At 44.4% G+C, this 18046-nt stretch overlaps 1 protein-coding gene across 3 annotated transcripts in view; it reads left to right on the forward strand.

Moving 5' to 3' along the window:
- Nucleotides 1–18046, forward strand: part of MED14 (mediator complex subunit 14) — a 70779-nt gene that overhangs the window by 49414 nt on the left and 3319 nt on the right. Inside the window, exons 20-30 of one of the 3 annotated variants that reach the window (XM_056131310.1) lie at nucleotides 794–946; nucleotides 1253–1522; nucleotides 2942–3079; nucleotides 5329–5440; nucleotides 7799–7930; nucleotides 9670–9852; nucleotides 11393–11628; nucleotides 13842–14021; nucleotides 14114–14221; nucleotides 15863–15988; nucleotides 16564–16756. In XM_056131310.1, the coding sequence (XP_055987285.1) occupies nucleotides 794–946; nucleotides 1253–1522; nucleotides 2942–3079; nucleotides 5329–5440; nucleotides 7799–7930; nucleotides 9670–9852; nucleotides 11393–11628; nucleotides 13842–14021; nucleotides 14114–14221; nucleotides 15863–15988; nucleotides 16564–16756 (1831 nt within the window). The remainder of the gene's footprint in view (nucleotides 1–793; nucleotides 947–1252; nucleotides 1523–2941; nucleotides 3080–5328; nucleotides 5441–7798; nucleotides 7931–9669; nucleotides 9853–11392; nucleotides 11629–13841; nucleotides 14022–14113; nucleotides 14222–15862; nucleotides 15989–16563; nucleotides 16757–18046) is intronic. The other 2 variants (XM_056131312.1, XM_056131311.1) reach the window with 2 other exon arrangements.

An 18046-nucleotide genomic window follows, 5' to 3' on the forward strand; every position in this document is an offset into this window, starting at 1 on the left:
ATGCTTGACTTTTTAATTCTTTTCTTTTTGGGTCACACCCGGTGATGTTTTGGGTTACTCCTGGCTCAGCATTCAGGAATCACTCCTGGCAGTGCTCGGGAGACATGGGATGCTGGGGATAGAACCCAGGCCAGCCGCATGCAAGGCAAATACCTACCTGTGGTACTATTGCTCCAGCCCCATGCTTAGCTCTTTAAAATTGAAAACAAATGTATACCCTTTTTGAAGGGGTATGTAGGCTAGAAGAGTTTGGGGGCAAAGTTAGAAACTTTTCATATTTCATATATTTCCTGTCTTAGAAACATGATAACTGTAATGAAGATTATGAATGATTTCAAGTCCGGTTTGTTTTTAAATCCATAAACTAAAGGTATCTGCTGGAGACCTTTCTCTTTATGCCCATGTTCAGTAAGAAGACAACTGTTCTTCATCTTTAAAGAAAAATGGAAAATAGACACCAATGATGATTTTTCTAATTATTAATTTCAAAATTCTTCATTAGGAAGCCAGGGATATAACTTAGAGTTCAGTCCTTGGCACCACCAAAAAAATGTCTTCGTCAGGACCTTCACTGTTGTCTTTTGTAGAAGTGGACTATCTGTCATACATGTGAAGAGGGTATATCAGTGGGTATGACCACCTGCACAGGGAGTCCAGTCTTAAGAGCGGCTTTCAGAACAGATCCCCTATAGCTGTTTGGCGTTTTGTTGTAATGTGTAAACATTATCTGTCCTGTACTTCAGCCTTTCCTTTCTCTGCTTCTGAAAAAAATGTCATTTTTTAAAAACTTTAGATTACTATCCAGTGGAATTCCATTCATCAGAAATTTCACATTTCTTTGGGAACTGTTGGCCCAAACTCAGGTTGCAGTAATTGTCACAATACCATTCTCCACCAGCTCCAAGAAATGTTCAATAAAACACCAAATGTGGTTCAGTTGCTACAGGTAAGTTGATTCTCTGCTTAATAAAAACCCTCGGTGCTTATGTGAAACTCAAAGCATCATGCATCATGTAATTTTAACTTGTTTTTAATGTATTGGATGCCTTTGTCTCTTTTTATCTTGCACTCTTCTTGGAGAAATTTCTTTGTTTCCAAGTGTACCCTACTCTGTATTCCCTTCAAAGGAAAGTTGTTGGGGATGTGCCAGAAGGATGTATTTGTGACAATTTCCATGTAACAGATGTCAAAAATTCTGAAGTTTAAGCATTGTACAGACACCAATTGCTCTCGCTGTGTTTGTTCCTTACAGGTACTATTTGATACTCAGGCTCCGTTAAATGCCATCAACAAACTTCCCACTGTGCCGATGTTGGGCTTAACCCATAGAACCAACACTGCGTACCAGTGCTTCTCCATTCTGCCACAGTCCTCCACCCACATCAGACTGGCTTTTAGGAACATGTATTGCATTGATATTTACTGCCGTAGTCGAGGAGTTGTGGCAATACGGGACGGTGCTTATAGTCTTTTTGATAATAGCAAATTAGTTGAAGGTTTTTATCCTGCACCAGGACTAAAGGTAAACAGACTTTAGTGTTATAAGCCGTGGGTAAAAAGATATATATGATAGTTCCTTTGAGGTGGAAATGATGAGGAACGGCAACCAAATTTTGCTCAGTAAGTTTCTGTGTTAATGCATCATCCCTGCAGCTTCATTCTGAAGGAGCTAGAAGTTCTTTTTTTGGTGGGGTGTCTGTTTTGGGGCCCCAGTTTGTAGTTCTTAGGGGCTATTCATGGCTCTGTGTTTAGCAGTGACCCCTGATAGTGCTCAGGGGACCTTACGTGCTGGGGGTTGAAACTGGACCCAGTGGGATGCAAGGGAAGTGCTCTGGTCCCAGAGCTGGAAGTTATGATGAAGTGTTGTACCTGGGCTAAAGAGATAGTACAGGGGTTAAAGTGTTTGCTTTATATCCCACTTACCCTCTTTTAACTCCCAGCCCCGCATATGGTCCCCTGAGTACCACCTGGGGACATTCCGGAGCACATAGCCCTGAGCATCCCTAGTTGTTGCCCCACCTCCACCAGAAGTATTGTGCTTATGTGTATAGTATGGAAAAAATGGTTTTTTGTTTCCTTACACTAGGATGAGCACAGTGGAAGATACTGAAGAGTCATGTTTGCTATTTGGAGCTTTTTTTGGGGCGGGGGGAGTGGTTGGCTCTCAAGCAATGCTTAGGAGGTCTTGGGACTCCACCGGTCATTCTCAGCTAACCATGTTGTCTGCTCAGCTCAAGAGCCTGAGGATATGATGCTTCTCAGGGTCACATCCAACAGTGCCAGGGGACCATGTGTCTGGATTTAAACCCAGATGAAGAAACAGATCAGGCATGCACCATAACTACTGTACTATCTCCCAACCCGAAAAAACTTTTAAAATAGTCTATCATTGATTGAAGGTTTGACTCAGTTCAGTCATGATTCCTTCTGTGTACATCCCCCCCCTTTTCTTTTTTGGACCATTCCAAAAAGGTTTGATTTTAGGCACCAGCAATAAATAAATAAATAAATAAATAAATATAGAACTCTCACTAAATCAGCAAATTTCCAAGTCACTGGTTACTTATATAACCAACATACACTATTACAAGGTAATTCCCCCCTCACCCCAAATCAGGTCACAGGTAAATAAAAAATATATACATTTTGACCTAAAAGTCAGAATATGTTTCTTTTTGTTTTTGGTTACATGCTAATCTGGTTGATACAAATTTTTAAACTTTAATGTTTCTATTCGATTCTCCTGAATTTTTCCTTCCAAGCCTCCCTGGCTCTCTTCCAGGTTGTCTGAACACTAGAAACCATGTATCAAACTCTTATTTCAGAGATGAACACGGTGTGTTGGTTTTTTTTTTTTTCCTGTTAAAATGTTCTAAGTGCTTAAGAGTCTTTTCTGGAAGCTAGATAAAGTCATTTTGGTTGTATCCGTTTCTGTTCGTAGACATTCCTGAATATGTTTGTTGACAGCAATCAGGATGCTCGAAGACGGTCTGTCAATGAAGACGATAATCCCCCTTCTCCCATCGGAGGGGATATGATGGATTCTTTAATCTCCCAGCTCCAACCACCGCAGCAACAGGTGATGTCTAGCTAAGGATTCCAGCGGTACCATGTTTGTGGAACATAACAGTCTATGGGTGTCTGGGCTTTTTTATTAAAAGGTGAGGAGGTCTTTGGACAGAAGCTCCCCAGGAATCCTTATAAAAAATAGTGACAAAGAGAGGAGGCTTTCAGTGATGGAGAGTGAGTAAGTAGTACTGAAAAAAATATGGCCTTATGTGTAAGAAACTTGTGCTCTTGGTGGGGCCAAAGCAATAGTACAGCAGGTAAGGAGCTTACCTGGCATGTGGCCAAGCTGGGTTCAGTTCCCAGCACCCCATATGGTCCCCCAAGCCATGCCAGGAGTGACCTGTGAGTGTAGCGCCAGGAAATAACCCCTGAGCACAGTTGGGTGTGCCCTCCCCACCATCTGAAAAGAGGAAGGAAGGAACTAAGGAAGGAAGGAAGGAAGGAAGGAAGGAAGGAAGGAAGGAAAGTGGTGGTGGGCAGTTATCCATGTGCTCACAAAGGAGGATGGCCGCTGATGACCAGAAGTCACAGAAAGAGCCTTGAGCATCATTTGACATCACAGAAACACAAACAAACCACGGTGATAGCATTCTACCAACCCACAAAACTGAAAGGAAAACATTGAAGGTGGAGGATGTATCTCTGGTAGAGCACAGGCTTCCCAAGACTCTGGGTTTGATCCCCAGCACCATTATAAGAGAGAAAAAGGAATAATCTTTGACGGTGTTTGTTATCAGGAACAGCAAAGACTCTCATTTTCTATTGGTGGTTATGGAAAATGGTCTTGTGGTAGTGGTTCGCAGTGTTCCAGAATGCTAATGTATGTGCCTAAGATATCATAGCACTACTCTTACGTCTCAGTGCATCAGAAGTGCCATCAAAACCAACAAGAATTTTCAAGGCAACATATGGACCACAAATTGTAAACAACTCAAATGTGTAACACCAGTAGAATGAGTATGATGGAATACTTGACATAAATGAAAAACCAGACTATTAGTTGCTGGAGTGATCATACAGCGGGTAGGGCATTTGCCTTGCACATGGCTGACCCGGGTTCAATCCCTGACTTCCCATATGGTCCCCTGAGTACTTCTGGGCGTGATTCCTGAGTGCAGAGCCAGGAGTTACCCTAAGCATTGCCAGGTGTGACCCAAAAAGAAAAAAAAAACTGTTAGATGCATCGTGATCAATTTGACTAGCTTAGTAAAGAAACTAGACAAAAGGTGATGGTACCGTCAGTATCTTTATGAAATGCAAAGACAGGCCAAACCAAGCTTGAGTGAGTGATGGAAACCCGATAGCCCTTATCTGTAGAGGTGACCAAGACTTGGAGGTTGTGTGAGGGAGGTCTCTGGTAATGTTCCTCAGCATCTTTATGTTTGGTGGAATTTCATTAAACTGTGTAAGGTTTGTTTTACTCCCTGTGATTTGTGCCTTGATTTTAAAAAAAAAGACTAGATGTGGATTTGAGTTGGTATAGCAGGTAAGGTGCAAGCAGCCTGCCTGAATTTGATCCCCGTAGCACATAGGGTCTGCTGAATCCCACCAGGGATTCCTGACCACAGAGCCAGGAATCAGCCCTGAGCACTGCCAGGTATAGCCCAAAGCACTCCCCCACCCTCACAGCCCCTCCCCAATAAAAATGACTAGAAAGAATAATGTTGTCATAGGTTTTTCAAAACTGGAGATAAAAGTAGGAAAGGTGAGTAGGTTGAACTGCCATATTTAATCAACTAAAACTCCTAAATATGAGCGCACCATTGTTTACTTCTGCTGAGAAAGCAAAGCTCTGCTTCCTGTTGTTAAACTGTGACATGCCATGAAGTGAGTGAAAAAGACACATTGTCTTTTTAAAGGTGTTAATATGTGGGAGAAAATGTCTTCAAATCACTGGAGTGTTAGGTAAATGATGTAGATAAAGTCACTAAAATGGGCAGAGAACATCTTGAGGGGATAATAAGCATTGGTGCTGAAAGGCCAGGAACGGGGCGATTGCTATTTTAAAAACATTCTGGACATCAAGGAGTTTCTAAATCTAACTTGTATAATTTGTGTGTTTTGCCTTACCCGAAGTCCCCCAAGCCTCTCCAGGAATGATCCCTGAGCACATGTGTTACGGCCGTTCTTACATGTTACATTTTCTGTTTGCTAAATAGCAAGTGTACAAAAGTTAGCACTCCAGCTCTTGATTGCGGAAAGCCACACTCCTGCTACACTTGGTTGGCCGTGTTTACCAACACTTCATTTTCTTCTCAGCCATACCCCAAGCAACCTGGATCTTCAGGCGCTTATCCACTTACTTCGCCTCCTACATCTTATCATAGTGCAGTTAACCAGTCTCCCTCTATGATGCACACTCAGTCTCCAGGTAAGATACTGCTTCTTTTTCTGGTTGGTCTTAGCTGTCAGATTCCAAACAGTATGTGTACACACGTGCATAGACAATGCACAGAGAAGCACCATGCCTGACACCTTAAACTTCAGAGGAAATTCCTTTTCTGATCTGGGTGCTAGGTACTTGCCGTTCCCATACCTGCCACTCATTCATTATGGCAGGGTTGTGAATTGGTACTGATGGTTCAGGAGCACTTTAAAGGGCCTGTGTCAAGTGGCAGTGTGGTCACTCAGCATTAGAGAAAGAATAAAGGACAACTCCAGGAAATGCTAATGACAACATGATCTGTGTCAGAGGACTGTGGGTTGAGTCCAGCCCACCAGCTATTTTTGCAGAGAAGTTTCCGTAGAACACAACCGCACCATTTATTGTAGCTTGTGTACTAGCAGATAAGAATAAGTGCTGACAGTGTGCCAAATCCTGTTCTAAGCATTTTACCTATTTAATTCCCACATCAATCCCATGGCCTTAGGTCTTATTATTATTCCCATTTTATAGCAGAGAAACTACAACCTGGAGAAGTTGCATCACTTGTCCAGGTCACATAGCTAAATAAGTAAAAATGCCACTCAAAGGTTATGTCATTGGACATATTTATTGAGTATAAGGCACTGCATTATGCATTATAGAACATAAAAATGTTAAATCCTCTTATATAGTAGGTAGTGGAGAATTTTAAATGAAACATGCTGAAGAAAATAGTTCTGGTAATATAGCAAGTATTTTAATGTTCCTTTAATATATAATGTTGTTGGCCGTAGCTTCCTCGTCAAGAATCCTAAAATAAGATAAAACTAATATCCTGTGACTAAATAACCAGCTTTAAGCTCATGTCTTCAGTTTTTTATGTCTCCCATCTAGGCCTCTTCTCTGAACTCAAGTCCTGTATTTTCCAGCTCTCTATTCAGCATATCCACGTAGCTGTCTAGTCAATATCAGAATCTCCGCATGGCTGAAAGTATGAACTCCCCTAACCAAACCTCCCCTCCTGGCTGCTGCTTCTCCCACACAAATACCCCATTGCAGTAAATGGCCCTTTCTCCCTGCTACTTGCACCAAAACTGTTAGAATAAATCATGCTAGATTCTTCTTTCACGCCCGTGTTCATTCAGTTACCTGGTATTTTCAGCTCCATCTTCAGAATGTATCCAGAATTGAACCACTTTCCACCGTCTCGGCCTTTACCCTTGCCCAGGTCACTGCCACCTCTCACCTGGATCATCGCCGCTGCCTCTAACTGTCTGTGCCTCCTGCCCAGTAGTAAAGTCGAAGTTGATCACACAGCAGCTAGGATGCTTTTTTTCAGAAGACAAGTCCTGACTCCTCCGCTCCAAACCCTGCAATATCATTCAAGGGAAGCCCTAAGTTCTTCGAGTGGCCTTTAAGTCCTGTGTGATCTAGCAATGCCTCCCATGCTTCCCATCACCCACTCCCCCCATCAACCCCTTGCTCATGTAGTCCCAGCTGCACCCTATTACTGCTGCAGCCTTCAAGGTCCCCACATTAACCTGGAAATATCTTCTGTTTGCCTGAAATAGCTTAATGCTTTAGCCTTCAGAGTCTCCATGTTGCAGCTGCACACCCCCTTCTCAGAGAGGCCATCTCAATTGCTTTTATACAAAGAACCACACTCTCCACCACCACTCCACAATTTCCAACCCATTCCCTTGCCCTCTTTTTCTCCAGATCATTGACATATCTGTTCGTCCCTCTCATTGTGCTAGAGTAAAAGCCCTCCAAGAACAGAAATTTTTGTCTCTTTTGTTAGCTGCTGCATCCCCAGCACTTGGCATGAGTTCAACATTTTATGTCTAGCAGTTGAATGAACAAAATCGCTGGGTAATTTTTTTTTTTAATGCAGACCATAGGGCAGAGAGATAGTATGGGATTAAAATGCTTTCGATGCACACAACTGTCCCCAGTTTTAACCGTGGCCCACCACCTGTGGTCCCCTGAACACCATTCGGTGTGACCCTAAAACCAACAAATCGGCGGCCAGAAAGATAGTATGTGCCACTACATGGGTACAATGCCTGGCACCACCTATGTTTCCCTGAGCTGGCCAGGAATAAGCCCTGAACACCACAGTGTGTCCAAACCCAAACCAAACCAACCCCCCCCAAATCAGATTACTATGAGAGCTAAAATTGGGGTTCCATGAAATTGATCTCTTTTTTGGCAATAAAGTTGTACCAGTTTTTCTTTGTGCTATTTATGGGAGCATTACTAACTTGTTTTGTTAGTCTGTAGAGAGTCATAACTTGGGGTCCTTTGGGGTTCAGGACATAGTCTGTGTCCTGAGGGTCATCTATAATTATTTTCCTTTATTAGGAAATCTGCATGCCGCCAGCTCCCCCAGTGGGGCTTTGAGAGCCCCATCACCAGCGTCATTTGTTCCAACTCCTCCCCCATCCTCGCATGGACTCTCAATAGGACCAGGGGCCAGTTTTGCTAGTCCACATGGTGAGTCCACACATGGAATTCATGAAAGCATCCAAATATGGAAATACTTTTTCTCAAAACATTTTCTCCGTGCAAAATGAGCACTTGGATATAAGGGAAATAGCTAAAGAAAATATTTTTCTCATCCACCCCACTCAAGAGTGCCAGGGAGTTGTCTGTCTGCTTTGGATGCTTGCTTCCCCCACTCTGCCTTGCTCTTCCTGTTATGCGCCCCCTGCTGGCCTGTCTGATTGCATCGCTGTTGCTCCTGTGCTCTGCCCTGTCCACTGGCTTCCCTGCTCAAACTCTTCTCCCCACTTCCTCCAAAAGAGATGGGGACCCTCCCATAAAATGGCCCTCTCATTGTTTGGAGACTTGAGTTTTCTGTTTTCACTCACAGTTCCTATTTTGAGTTGGTTCCAGTAGCTAAATAATAGAAGAATTAGCCAGTGAAATGGGTCCTTCATGCCACCACCCACCTAGTGACTCAGCAGAGGCATCTAGGCTGTTCATTTCTCGTGTTCTTGCAGAAATGTTTGACACATACACCCAGAAATACATGTAAGTGTGCTTTCCCCTCTGCACACATGACAGCATATGGAAACAGAACATACTGCACATGGTGTTTGGTGCCTTGCCTTCCTTCCCCCCCCTCCCCCCCCAACCTCCTGTGATGTTTCATAAAGCTCATGCCAGATCAGAATCTAAACTGTTCCTGGGGCCAGGGATGGAGCTCAGCTGTAGAGCACTTGCCTTGCAGCATTGACTTGGGAGAGGAAAGAATGGTTTTTATAGCTGCTCAGCATCTGTGATTTCCTATTCATACTTGCAGAAACATTTTTTTTTTTGTCAGTAACACTATGCCATTCTACTAAATGACTTAGCATTCCCGTATCTGGGCCAGACCATTGTTTGACAGCTCCCCAATTACTGTGTGCTTAGAGTGTTTCTGTTTTTCTCACAATGAATGGTGTCGTCTCTGATCACGTCCATGATTAGTTCCTTAGGTAAGTTCCTTGAAGTGGAATGATTGTTTCAAAAGCGTAAGGAGTTTTAAAGCTTTCACATTTCTAACTGCTCACCTTGAAAGGCCAATTCAATTTCCTCTGACATCATTCAATAAATGTGTTTTCCTTCATCATTACCACCATGGGGTATTATGACTTGAAAAAGATCTTGGTCATTTTGAGAAGTGAAAAAAAAAATGACACCTGACTGTTTAATGTGCACTTTTGTATTAGTAAAACGGAATCCTTTTTAAAAATATATGTGCAGGAGGAAATTGAAATAGCAAATTCCTCAGGAAGTTGCCGCTTTCAAAACCCAATTCTTGGTTCATTTCTTAGTCATTGTAGCCTTCACTGAACAGAGAAAGTAGAAAACGTCCTCTCCTCAATTTTCTCTGAGTAGAATGAAAGAAGTCTGTCAGAATTAGTTGTAAAATAATGTGATTTCTGCTCTTGAGATTACTTTGCTTATTTTCAAACATTTCATAGATTTCAAACATTGGAGCCTGTGTGAAGGTAAATTTGATCTTTTCTCAGTCGTTTTCTAGATTTTTGTAGCATGTTTACAAAAGCCCATGTACACTGTACAAAATAGAGATTTGTATGTGCGATGGTAAGAAGCATCATGCTTCAGTGCATGATCTTAATAAGAGAAAAATAAAATTTTATCCCTCTGAGGATGCAAATGCTGTCAAATACTTTTTAGTTTCCTAAAATAAAGGTTTTGAAAACCATGTATTTTATTCTTTACAGGAACCCTGGACCCCAGTTCTCCGTACACAATGGTGTCACCTAGTGGACGAGCAGGGAACTGGCCAGGATCTCCTCAAGTGTCTGGCCCATCACCAGCAACACGCATGCCTGGAATGTCACCAGCCAATCCTTCACTACACTCTCCAGTTCCAGATGCTTCCCATTCCCCCAGAGCTGGAACCAGTGAGTATTATCAACAGTTTTAGGATCATTTGTTTAATAACTAACAAAAGACCCTTTTATTTCCAGCCTCACATTTGATAGACAGCATACTTGTTGAACAGGAATACTTAAACTTAACCTTTTCTCCATTTAATAAATCAGGTAGTAGTCGTTAATTTGCAAAAGCAGGCCAAATTTGGGGAAAGCATTGTCTTCAAAGTGCCAGTCTCTGCTATGACTTCTGACATAAAAGACACCTAAATTTAAGGAGCCAGGGGTGTAGCCTGAGTGGTAGGGTACATGCCAAGCATGTGCAAGGCCCCAGGTTTAATCCCTGGTACCTGGTGAACCCCCAAGCAACCCTCCGGTATGGCATTCCCTCCCCCTCCCCCCCCAAAAATTACATAAAGTTAATGGTTAACTAGCAGGGTCATGCAAATAGAAGAAAACAAGTTGTATAAACATGTTAGCTTTATTATATAATATGTGCTTGTTTGTTTTTTTTGTGGTGGAGGGCCTCCTAAGCCCTGTTGGGGGGCCCAGAGAACACTCCTAAAGTTACTGATTTGATGCTAGGAGCCGAAGATGTAGCACTGCTCAGGCCCAGCGGTATTGGGGGCCGGCCACCCTGGCTACACTCAGTAGTTCTTGAGGGGACCATGCGCGGAGATCCAAGTCTGGCCCTGAGCTATCTCCCCAGCCCTGTGTGTATATTGTATAGGGTGCTGCGGGACATGCAGCTGCCTCCAGCAGTGCTCAGCAGTGTGGAGCCAGGGGTCAGACTCAGGGCTTCATGCGTGTCAGGCATGTGCTCTGCTACTTGAGCTGTCTCCCAGCCTCACTTCTGTGGTTTTTAGTGCCTTGAAACAATAATCAGGCATTAGCCCACCCTTCTGCATCTTAGCAGTCTAGGTGAACCCCCAGCGGCTGGTCCTTCCAGGGCTGGCGGGCCCTTATGCTGCTGCCATCCGCTCCTGTGTTGCCCGGGGCCTGGCTGCTCTGTGCTCGCCCCAGCTGGCGTGGCCCCTCTCCCGGCTCCGTATGTCTCACACTTGTCAGGGGCTTGCATACTGGGTCATGGGACAGTTTTCCCCAACCATGAAAGTCTAGGCTTAGAGTGCCACCGCACTACTGCCACTGCCTTCCTCAATATTGCTGCAAGTCACACAGCCAGCCAAGGTTCCAGACTGTAGCCTAGACTTCACTCCTTGAAGGAATCACTGCAGAGTTGCGTTGCATGGGGCCTGGCTGCAGGGAAGAGAACAACTGTTCTTTCTCTTGTTTGCTTTTCATTTGGGGGCAACCCCCAGTGGTGTCTGGGGCTTACCTCAGGCTCTGTGCTCAGGGATCACCCCGGGAGGGGCTCCGGGCAAGGTGAACATCCTACCTGCTGTACTATTTCTCCAGCCCTTACATCTGGCATTTGTTTTGCTGAAAGGAAACTGGTGTCGTTGTTCCCCCACAAGGAGTCCCTCAGACAGCACAGATTGCCCTGACTGTCAAAGGTGTCTAATAACAGTAAATGGAAGTGAATTAACACATGTTCGTTCCTTCCCCGAAGGTTCCCAGGGAATGCCAACCAACATGCCTCCGCCTCGTAAACTACCTCAGCGCTCCTGGGCGGCTTCCATTCCCACCATCCTCACTCACAGTGCCTTGAACATTTTACTGCTGCCCTCTCCAACTCCAGGCCTCGTGCCTGGCCTGGCTGGCAGTTACCTGTGTTCTCCACTTGAGAGATTCCTGGGATCAGTCATCATGAGGCGACACCTTCAAAGGATTATTCAGCAGGAAACGGTATGAGTTACCTAGTAGATATGTAAATGGCCATGGTCAATGGGGGTGGCCCCACAAAGCAGGATCTGAATGGTAGTGAAATTTCCCTTACTTCCTTTAACCAGGTTGTTAAAAGTCTGCTTTCCCCCCTGGTCTAGCATTGAAAACAAGGGACTCCACCCTTTTCTTTTCCACTCTTCTGTGAACATAATCCAGCTTTGCTTGACTTGTGGTGCTGTGGCTAACGTGGGCCTGGGGCTGGGTCTCTGCAATGCCCGAGGCCCCGTTGTGGCGGCCAGTCATGGCCTCTGGAACTGTTGGCTCTCTACAGTGTCCTTGCAGGCCGGCTGCCGTGGAATGGGTGCCTCCACTGAGCGGAGATTATTTATTCTCACAAGGATGAAAGCTGATTTTCAATGCCATGATGACTGAGTTGATTTAAAACCTTTCCAGAAAGAACTGTGACCTACCCTGTGGTGATATCCTGAGGAGCCAGTTTGCTGTTGAGAGCACTAGTACAGCTTGGCCTAATTTCTTCACCTTTATTTTGATGCTCGTAAGAATTAATAACCACCTGTCTCCATCCACAGTGGGGGGAGCAGTGAGATATTTTATATTGAGTCCTTAGTGCGTCTTGCTATTCAGTTCCATGACTGTCAATAATTATTGTTGTTGTTGATACATATGTGTGCTAATGAGGTCATCAGAATAGGGAGTATTTAAAATATTTGCTCCATCGAGCCCTTTGGGCAGCTTTTATGTCCAGATTGAAAAGAAATGAATTTAGCATAAATAGACTCAATTAGCATTTAGAGTCATAGCCATCACACCTATAATCTTGCCTCACCTTTGCCACTTACATGCTGTGTAGGCTTTCAGCTTCATCATTTTGTGTGCATATTTGGCTAGAGCAGAGTCCATTAAACAATGGGCCAGAGGGGTCCAGTCCACACCCCCACCCATTTTCATTCCGGTGGCATCAGCGGCACCACCATGTCGCCTAAAATGCTACTCTCTTCCTTCACAGAGAGCTTGCCAGTACCTGGGTTGCTCTATGGTTTCAGTCCAGATGGAGCAGTTTATAATTGTCCTCTCTCTCTCTCTCTCTCTCTCTCTCTCTCTCTCTCTCTCTCTCTCTCGTTTTTAATCACTTCCTGTGGAAAATTTTAAACATACACAGAAGTAGAAAAGATACTCTCCTCCCCCTCCTCCTTTCAATCAGGAACTCATACAGCTATTGTTTCATTTGTAGCTACTTTTTAGATTGCTTGGCAGCAAATCTGAGGCTTTTCATTTTTCACTGTATTATCTTTATCATCAGATATGGAGTGAAATTTACCGGTTTTGTCACAGCTTTTGCAATCAATGAAAACCCAAATGAGCGTTTTTCATTTGAAGTGGAAGGGATGCCTGGGATTAAACCTGAGGGCCTCCTACGTGCAAAGCATTTGTTCTCCCACTGAGCACAGTCCCTGGCCAGCTACTGTTTGATTTTAGGGGGTGGGGGGCAGGGAGGAGTGCTTTGGTTTGGGGACCACATCCAGCTGTGCTCAGGGATAATGCCTGGCATCTCCAGACCATTTGTGGTGCTTGGTATGAAACCCAGGTTGGCTATGTGCAAGGGCAGCACCCTACCCACTGTGCTAACGCCCTGGCCCCCTGGGCTTGTTTTGTTTTGTTTTCTTTGGCTCAGCCTGGTGATGCCAGCCTGACAGTTCATCAGCCTGGCCAGGCCGTAGAGGGCTGCATCCAGTGGTGCTGGGGGTTTAGAAAGGTGCTGCCTTCCCCACCAGAACTGTTTTAAGGCTCCTATGCACAATAGCTTATCTCTCCACTTTTCCTTTTACCATTTGTTGAATAAACCAAGTCGTTTGTTTTCTACAGTCTGGATTGTCTGATCGCATCCCTGGGGAATCTGCAGGCTCCTGGACGCCCATGTTTGCATAGTATTATTTAATTCTGACTCAGCACTGAACACAGATTCAGGATTGTTGTTGTTTTGCAAGACTATTCCTAGGCAATGTGAGGTTCTTCCATCAAGAGACATAAAACTTCTAATTGCCTTTCTTCTGCCGTGCTGTTAGCTCAGTGCCTAAGATTCTTTTGACTTAGAATAGTTACCAACTTGGTTGTTTTTCTTCGAAAATTGTTCTCTAGGAAACAATTTTGTCTTCTCTTCATGGCTTGCAGATTGTCTCACATTATTGATTTGATGCATCCTTCTTGTTTTACAGCTACAGCTGATAAATTCCAACGAACCTGGAGTGATCATGTTCAAGACAGATGCATTGAAATGCAGAGTAGCCCTCAGTCCCAAAACCAACCAAACGCTTCAGCTCAAAGTGACCCCTGAGAATGCCGGGCAGTGGAAACCGGATGAGCTGCAAGTTTTGGAGAAGTTCTTTGAAACAAGGGTGTGTATTGATGAGTTCATCATTTTAATATAATCAGGGAAGCAGAAGAGCCAGCATAGGTGAAGAATAACTTACTTTGTTTATCCTTGTAGGTTGCAGGACCCCCATTCAAAGCCAATACGTTAATAGCCTTCACCAAGCTGCTAGGAGCTCCCACACACATCCTCCGGGACTGTGTGCATATTATGAAACTAGAGCTGGTAAGTTGCAGAGCCACAAAATTAGGGCAAAGGTCTCCTGGAGGAGGTTGGAGTTGATGAGAGCAGTGCCAACTCATTTTTACCCCTGGATGGATATATTTCCATTTCTTGCTAAAATTCTCTTTATCTTTGAATAAGTTTTACGGTCCCCTTGTACCTTTTGAATTTAGTGGGAAATGGCCCGTCTAACCATCTGCTCCACCCTCCGACAGCAGGAGTTAACCCGTGGCTTGCTCTTAGAAAAGCATACACAGATCATATACCATATACTTCCCCATTCTTAGAAAATGAATCCACCCAGGATTTCTTCTAATACTGTTATTAATTCATTTTCTTAATTAATCCATTTAAAATATATCCTGAAGGGCCATGCATGTGGCTTAGTGGTAGGGAGCATTTGCCTTGCATGTATATTTTGACCCTGGGTTTGATTTCCAGCACCACAGATAAACATGAATATAAATCTGTAAATATGCATCATGGTGGTGGCTGTGAGGTGTGAATCCAAGTTTTTCGGATGCCTCCATTTTCCTTGAAGAATGTATTTTAGAAAATGACATTCCATGGGAAGATTATTTTAAGCCTCCCTTTCTATGGCAGTGTACTATTACAGTTCATTTAGATGAGATGCAGTTGGCAGCTGAATGTACTTTTTGGCTCTTCCAGTAGTCCTTACATTTTATTCACACCCGGCTGTGCTCAGGGATTACTCCTGGCTCTGTGCTCTGGGATTACTCCTGGCAGTGCTGGGGATTGAACCGAGGTCAGCCGTGTGCAAAGCAAGCACCCTACCTGCTGTACTATCTCTCCGGCCCCACAGTCCTTTCACTTTCATGTTTCTAATGTTCTTTGAAGTAATTCCAAACACACCATTCCTTTCTTTAGTTGGTGTTTTCCTACTAATATTGGTAGAGCAGTTTCCTTGGCTAATAGTCTCAACACCTGACTTCCTCTGTGGCAGACCATTGGGAACATTTATGTCAAAAAGACCCCAATTCAAGCTTCTGAAGGAGTAAATAGTGTGGCTGAAAAAAAGCACCAGTGGCTGTAACTTAGTTATTGGCACCGTTTGCCTAGTTAGTTTTAGAGGAGATGGAAATGGGATTGGGAGGTGTAGCTAGGCACTGTTCCAAGGCTTTTGAAGACCAGGTGTTGGGCCCGGGGTGTGGGATGGGGACGGGGGGAGCGGGAGCAGAGGAGGGCCGACATGTGTCACCGAACAGCTGTCAGCTGGCTTTGTCTGGTTGACTGGGAGAGATGGCCTCTGGAAAGGACCCTCAGGAAGCCACAGGAGAAGTGGTGAAGCCTTTAGCTCAGCAGCATCCATGAAAGCAGCGGAAAGACTCGCCGTCAGAGATACTGAGGGGCAGCATCCTTTGGCTGTGGGAATTTATGAATGAAGAGAGAGGAGCATGGAATGAGCAGCGCTTTTCCAGTTAGCCACGTCACCTGCACGTTTCCTTTGGGGGAAAAAATGCAGGATGTCGATTCTCTGTACTAAAATGCTGTCTAATCTTTCAGACTCCTGTACTAACTAGATTATCTTTTCAAGTGGTGGTGTGACTTCATCATGGGTTTTTGTGTTTTTTTGTTTTTTTTTGTTTTTTTTTTGTTTGTTTGTTTGTTTTGCCCCCACAATAGTTCCCTGACCAGGCAACACAACTAAAATGGAATGTTCAGTTTTGCCTGACAATCCCTCCCAGTGCGCCGCCCATTGCACCTCCTGGGACGCCTGCTGTGGTGCTGAAATCCAAAATGTTGTTCTTTGTAAGTACCACCCGGTGCTGTGCATGTGTGTGCGTGCCTGTGTACATGCGCATGTGCGTGTCTGTGCGTGTCGCACACCCAGAAGCTTCCAAAGAAACCAGCCGCGTGAGGAGACCAGAGCAACTCTTCGATAGCTGCAGAAATGATCTCTTGGTGCCCCGTTATAGAGGCCCGCATTCCTGATTTGTCACATTCGACTCCGGGCACTCCCTGGCCCTTTAGAGAGACAGAAATGTGTGAGTGGAGGGGGCCGCTTGGTGGTGGGGTGGCGCTGAAACCTTGGCTGGAGTGGTGAGTATTACACCCATGGAGAAGTGCGGGGCCGGGAGCCTGTCCCTCGAATCATCATAGTGCAAAGCAATGATAATGCGAGGAGGCTTCCCAAAGGGACGGAAGGACTGAGTGTGGCATTGTATCTGGATCCTGATAGTCCCTCGTTGGTTACATTTTTGGGTCATGTTTCTTTCCTTTCACCTTGCTGCATCTTAATTTGAGAGTAAATAATGGCACTTTTGATAAATGTAGACCAACACTTTCCTGTTCTTATTGTTTCTATTCTCTTTGTGTGTCTACAGCTGCAGCTAACTCAGAAAACATCGGTCCCTCCCCAAGAACCTGTTAGTATTATAGTTCCAATCATTTATGACATGGCTTCAGGTACCACCCAGCAGGCAGACATTCCCAGACAGCAGAACTCTTCCGTTGCTGCTCCCATGATGGTCAGCAACATTCTGAAGAGGTTTGCAGAGATGAACCCACCACGACAAGGTACATGACCAGTAGATAGTGTTCTATCGTGTATGTGTTTTCCAAGTTCTTTTGAGAGATTGCCCTGTTTCTCCCTCTTCTCCCTCCTTCCCCACTTTGTTCCCCCGTTCCTAGTAATAGAGCTCTGGTTGGCTGTCGCCCTCTTCGTGCCTGCCTGTCACTTTTCTTCCTTTCTCACACTGGCTCTTCATTTTTGTCCACGTCTCTGCTGCCTGGACTTTTATTTTTGTTAGTGATTTACTGTGGACTGACCCAGTTGCTGATGCCAGACGCTTGTATTTATAGCACACATCGCCACCAAGCCCTAGGTTAGGATTGTAGAATTTCCCATGGCTGTGAATTCCTACCCTCCCGTTGACAACCTGCCACTCTGTACGATACCCAGTGGAAATGCATGTTGGTTTCTCATATTTCGTGGTTCAATCATGAACAGAATAATATCATTCAAAGTTCTGTATCTTCGAAATGTTTTGTGAAGAATAAAAGCTGATACAATGGCATCACTGCTTTTTGGGCTTCTTATGTAAGTGTCAGGCGGGTGCAAGTGAACCTTCTTGAAGCTCTCGAACTGAATGTATTCAAGGAAACCAGACTGTTTGTTTCTGGCAGATAACAAGATCCCTTCAACAGTGGAGCAGGCTACGCTTAACACATAACCCCAGGCAGTGCTAAATTTTTGGTTGTAAGACAAAGCTCAGCCAAGAACTTGTCTTTCACTTTGCTCATTTCTAATATCAAGACTATGGAATTTAAATAGCAACTTTGCTTATTTCGAATGCGAAGGAAGTCCTCTCTGTAACACAGCACACCGGTAGAATCACCTTCTTAAATGAGGGAAAGTTGTTCTCTGAAACATTCTGAGGTACCAAAGTGTCGACATTCGAAGAAATTCTGCTTTTAGCTATTGGCTCCCCCATACTGGATACGGTCGCCATTGCAAGTTCTCCCTCAGGGTAGAGTAGAAGCAGCGCACTGGGCAGTAGAGAAGGGTGTGTTGCTTCTTTTGTTGTAATACTTTCTTCTGCTTCGTAACAGTTTTCTCCTTCCATCCTTTGACTTATCTCTTCTGCCAGCTACAAATAGGTCCTTAGGAATCAGCTGAAAATGATCAGAGTTGTCAAAGTAGCTCTCCCGTAGAACTTGGAGGGCACACAGCAGTCCTTCACACGCAGATGACTAGCATGATATGATTGTGGACTTTGAAATGAAAAGAAAAGAATGTTTTGGTCCTATTGGACTCGTGGAGGTTTTTCTACCTCCCAGTATAATGCAGATGCATTTTTCAAAATG

This window comes from Sorex fumeus, unplaced genomic scaffold (assembly GCF_029834395.1).
Source record: "Sorex fumeus unplaced genomic scaffold, SorFum_2.1 ptg000086l, whole genome shotgun sequence".
Classification (NCBI taxonomy): domain Eukaryota; kingdom Metazoa; phylum Chordata; class Mammalia; order Eulipotyphla; family Soricidae; genus Sorex; species Sorex fumeus.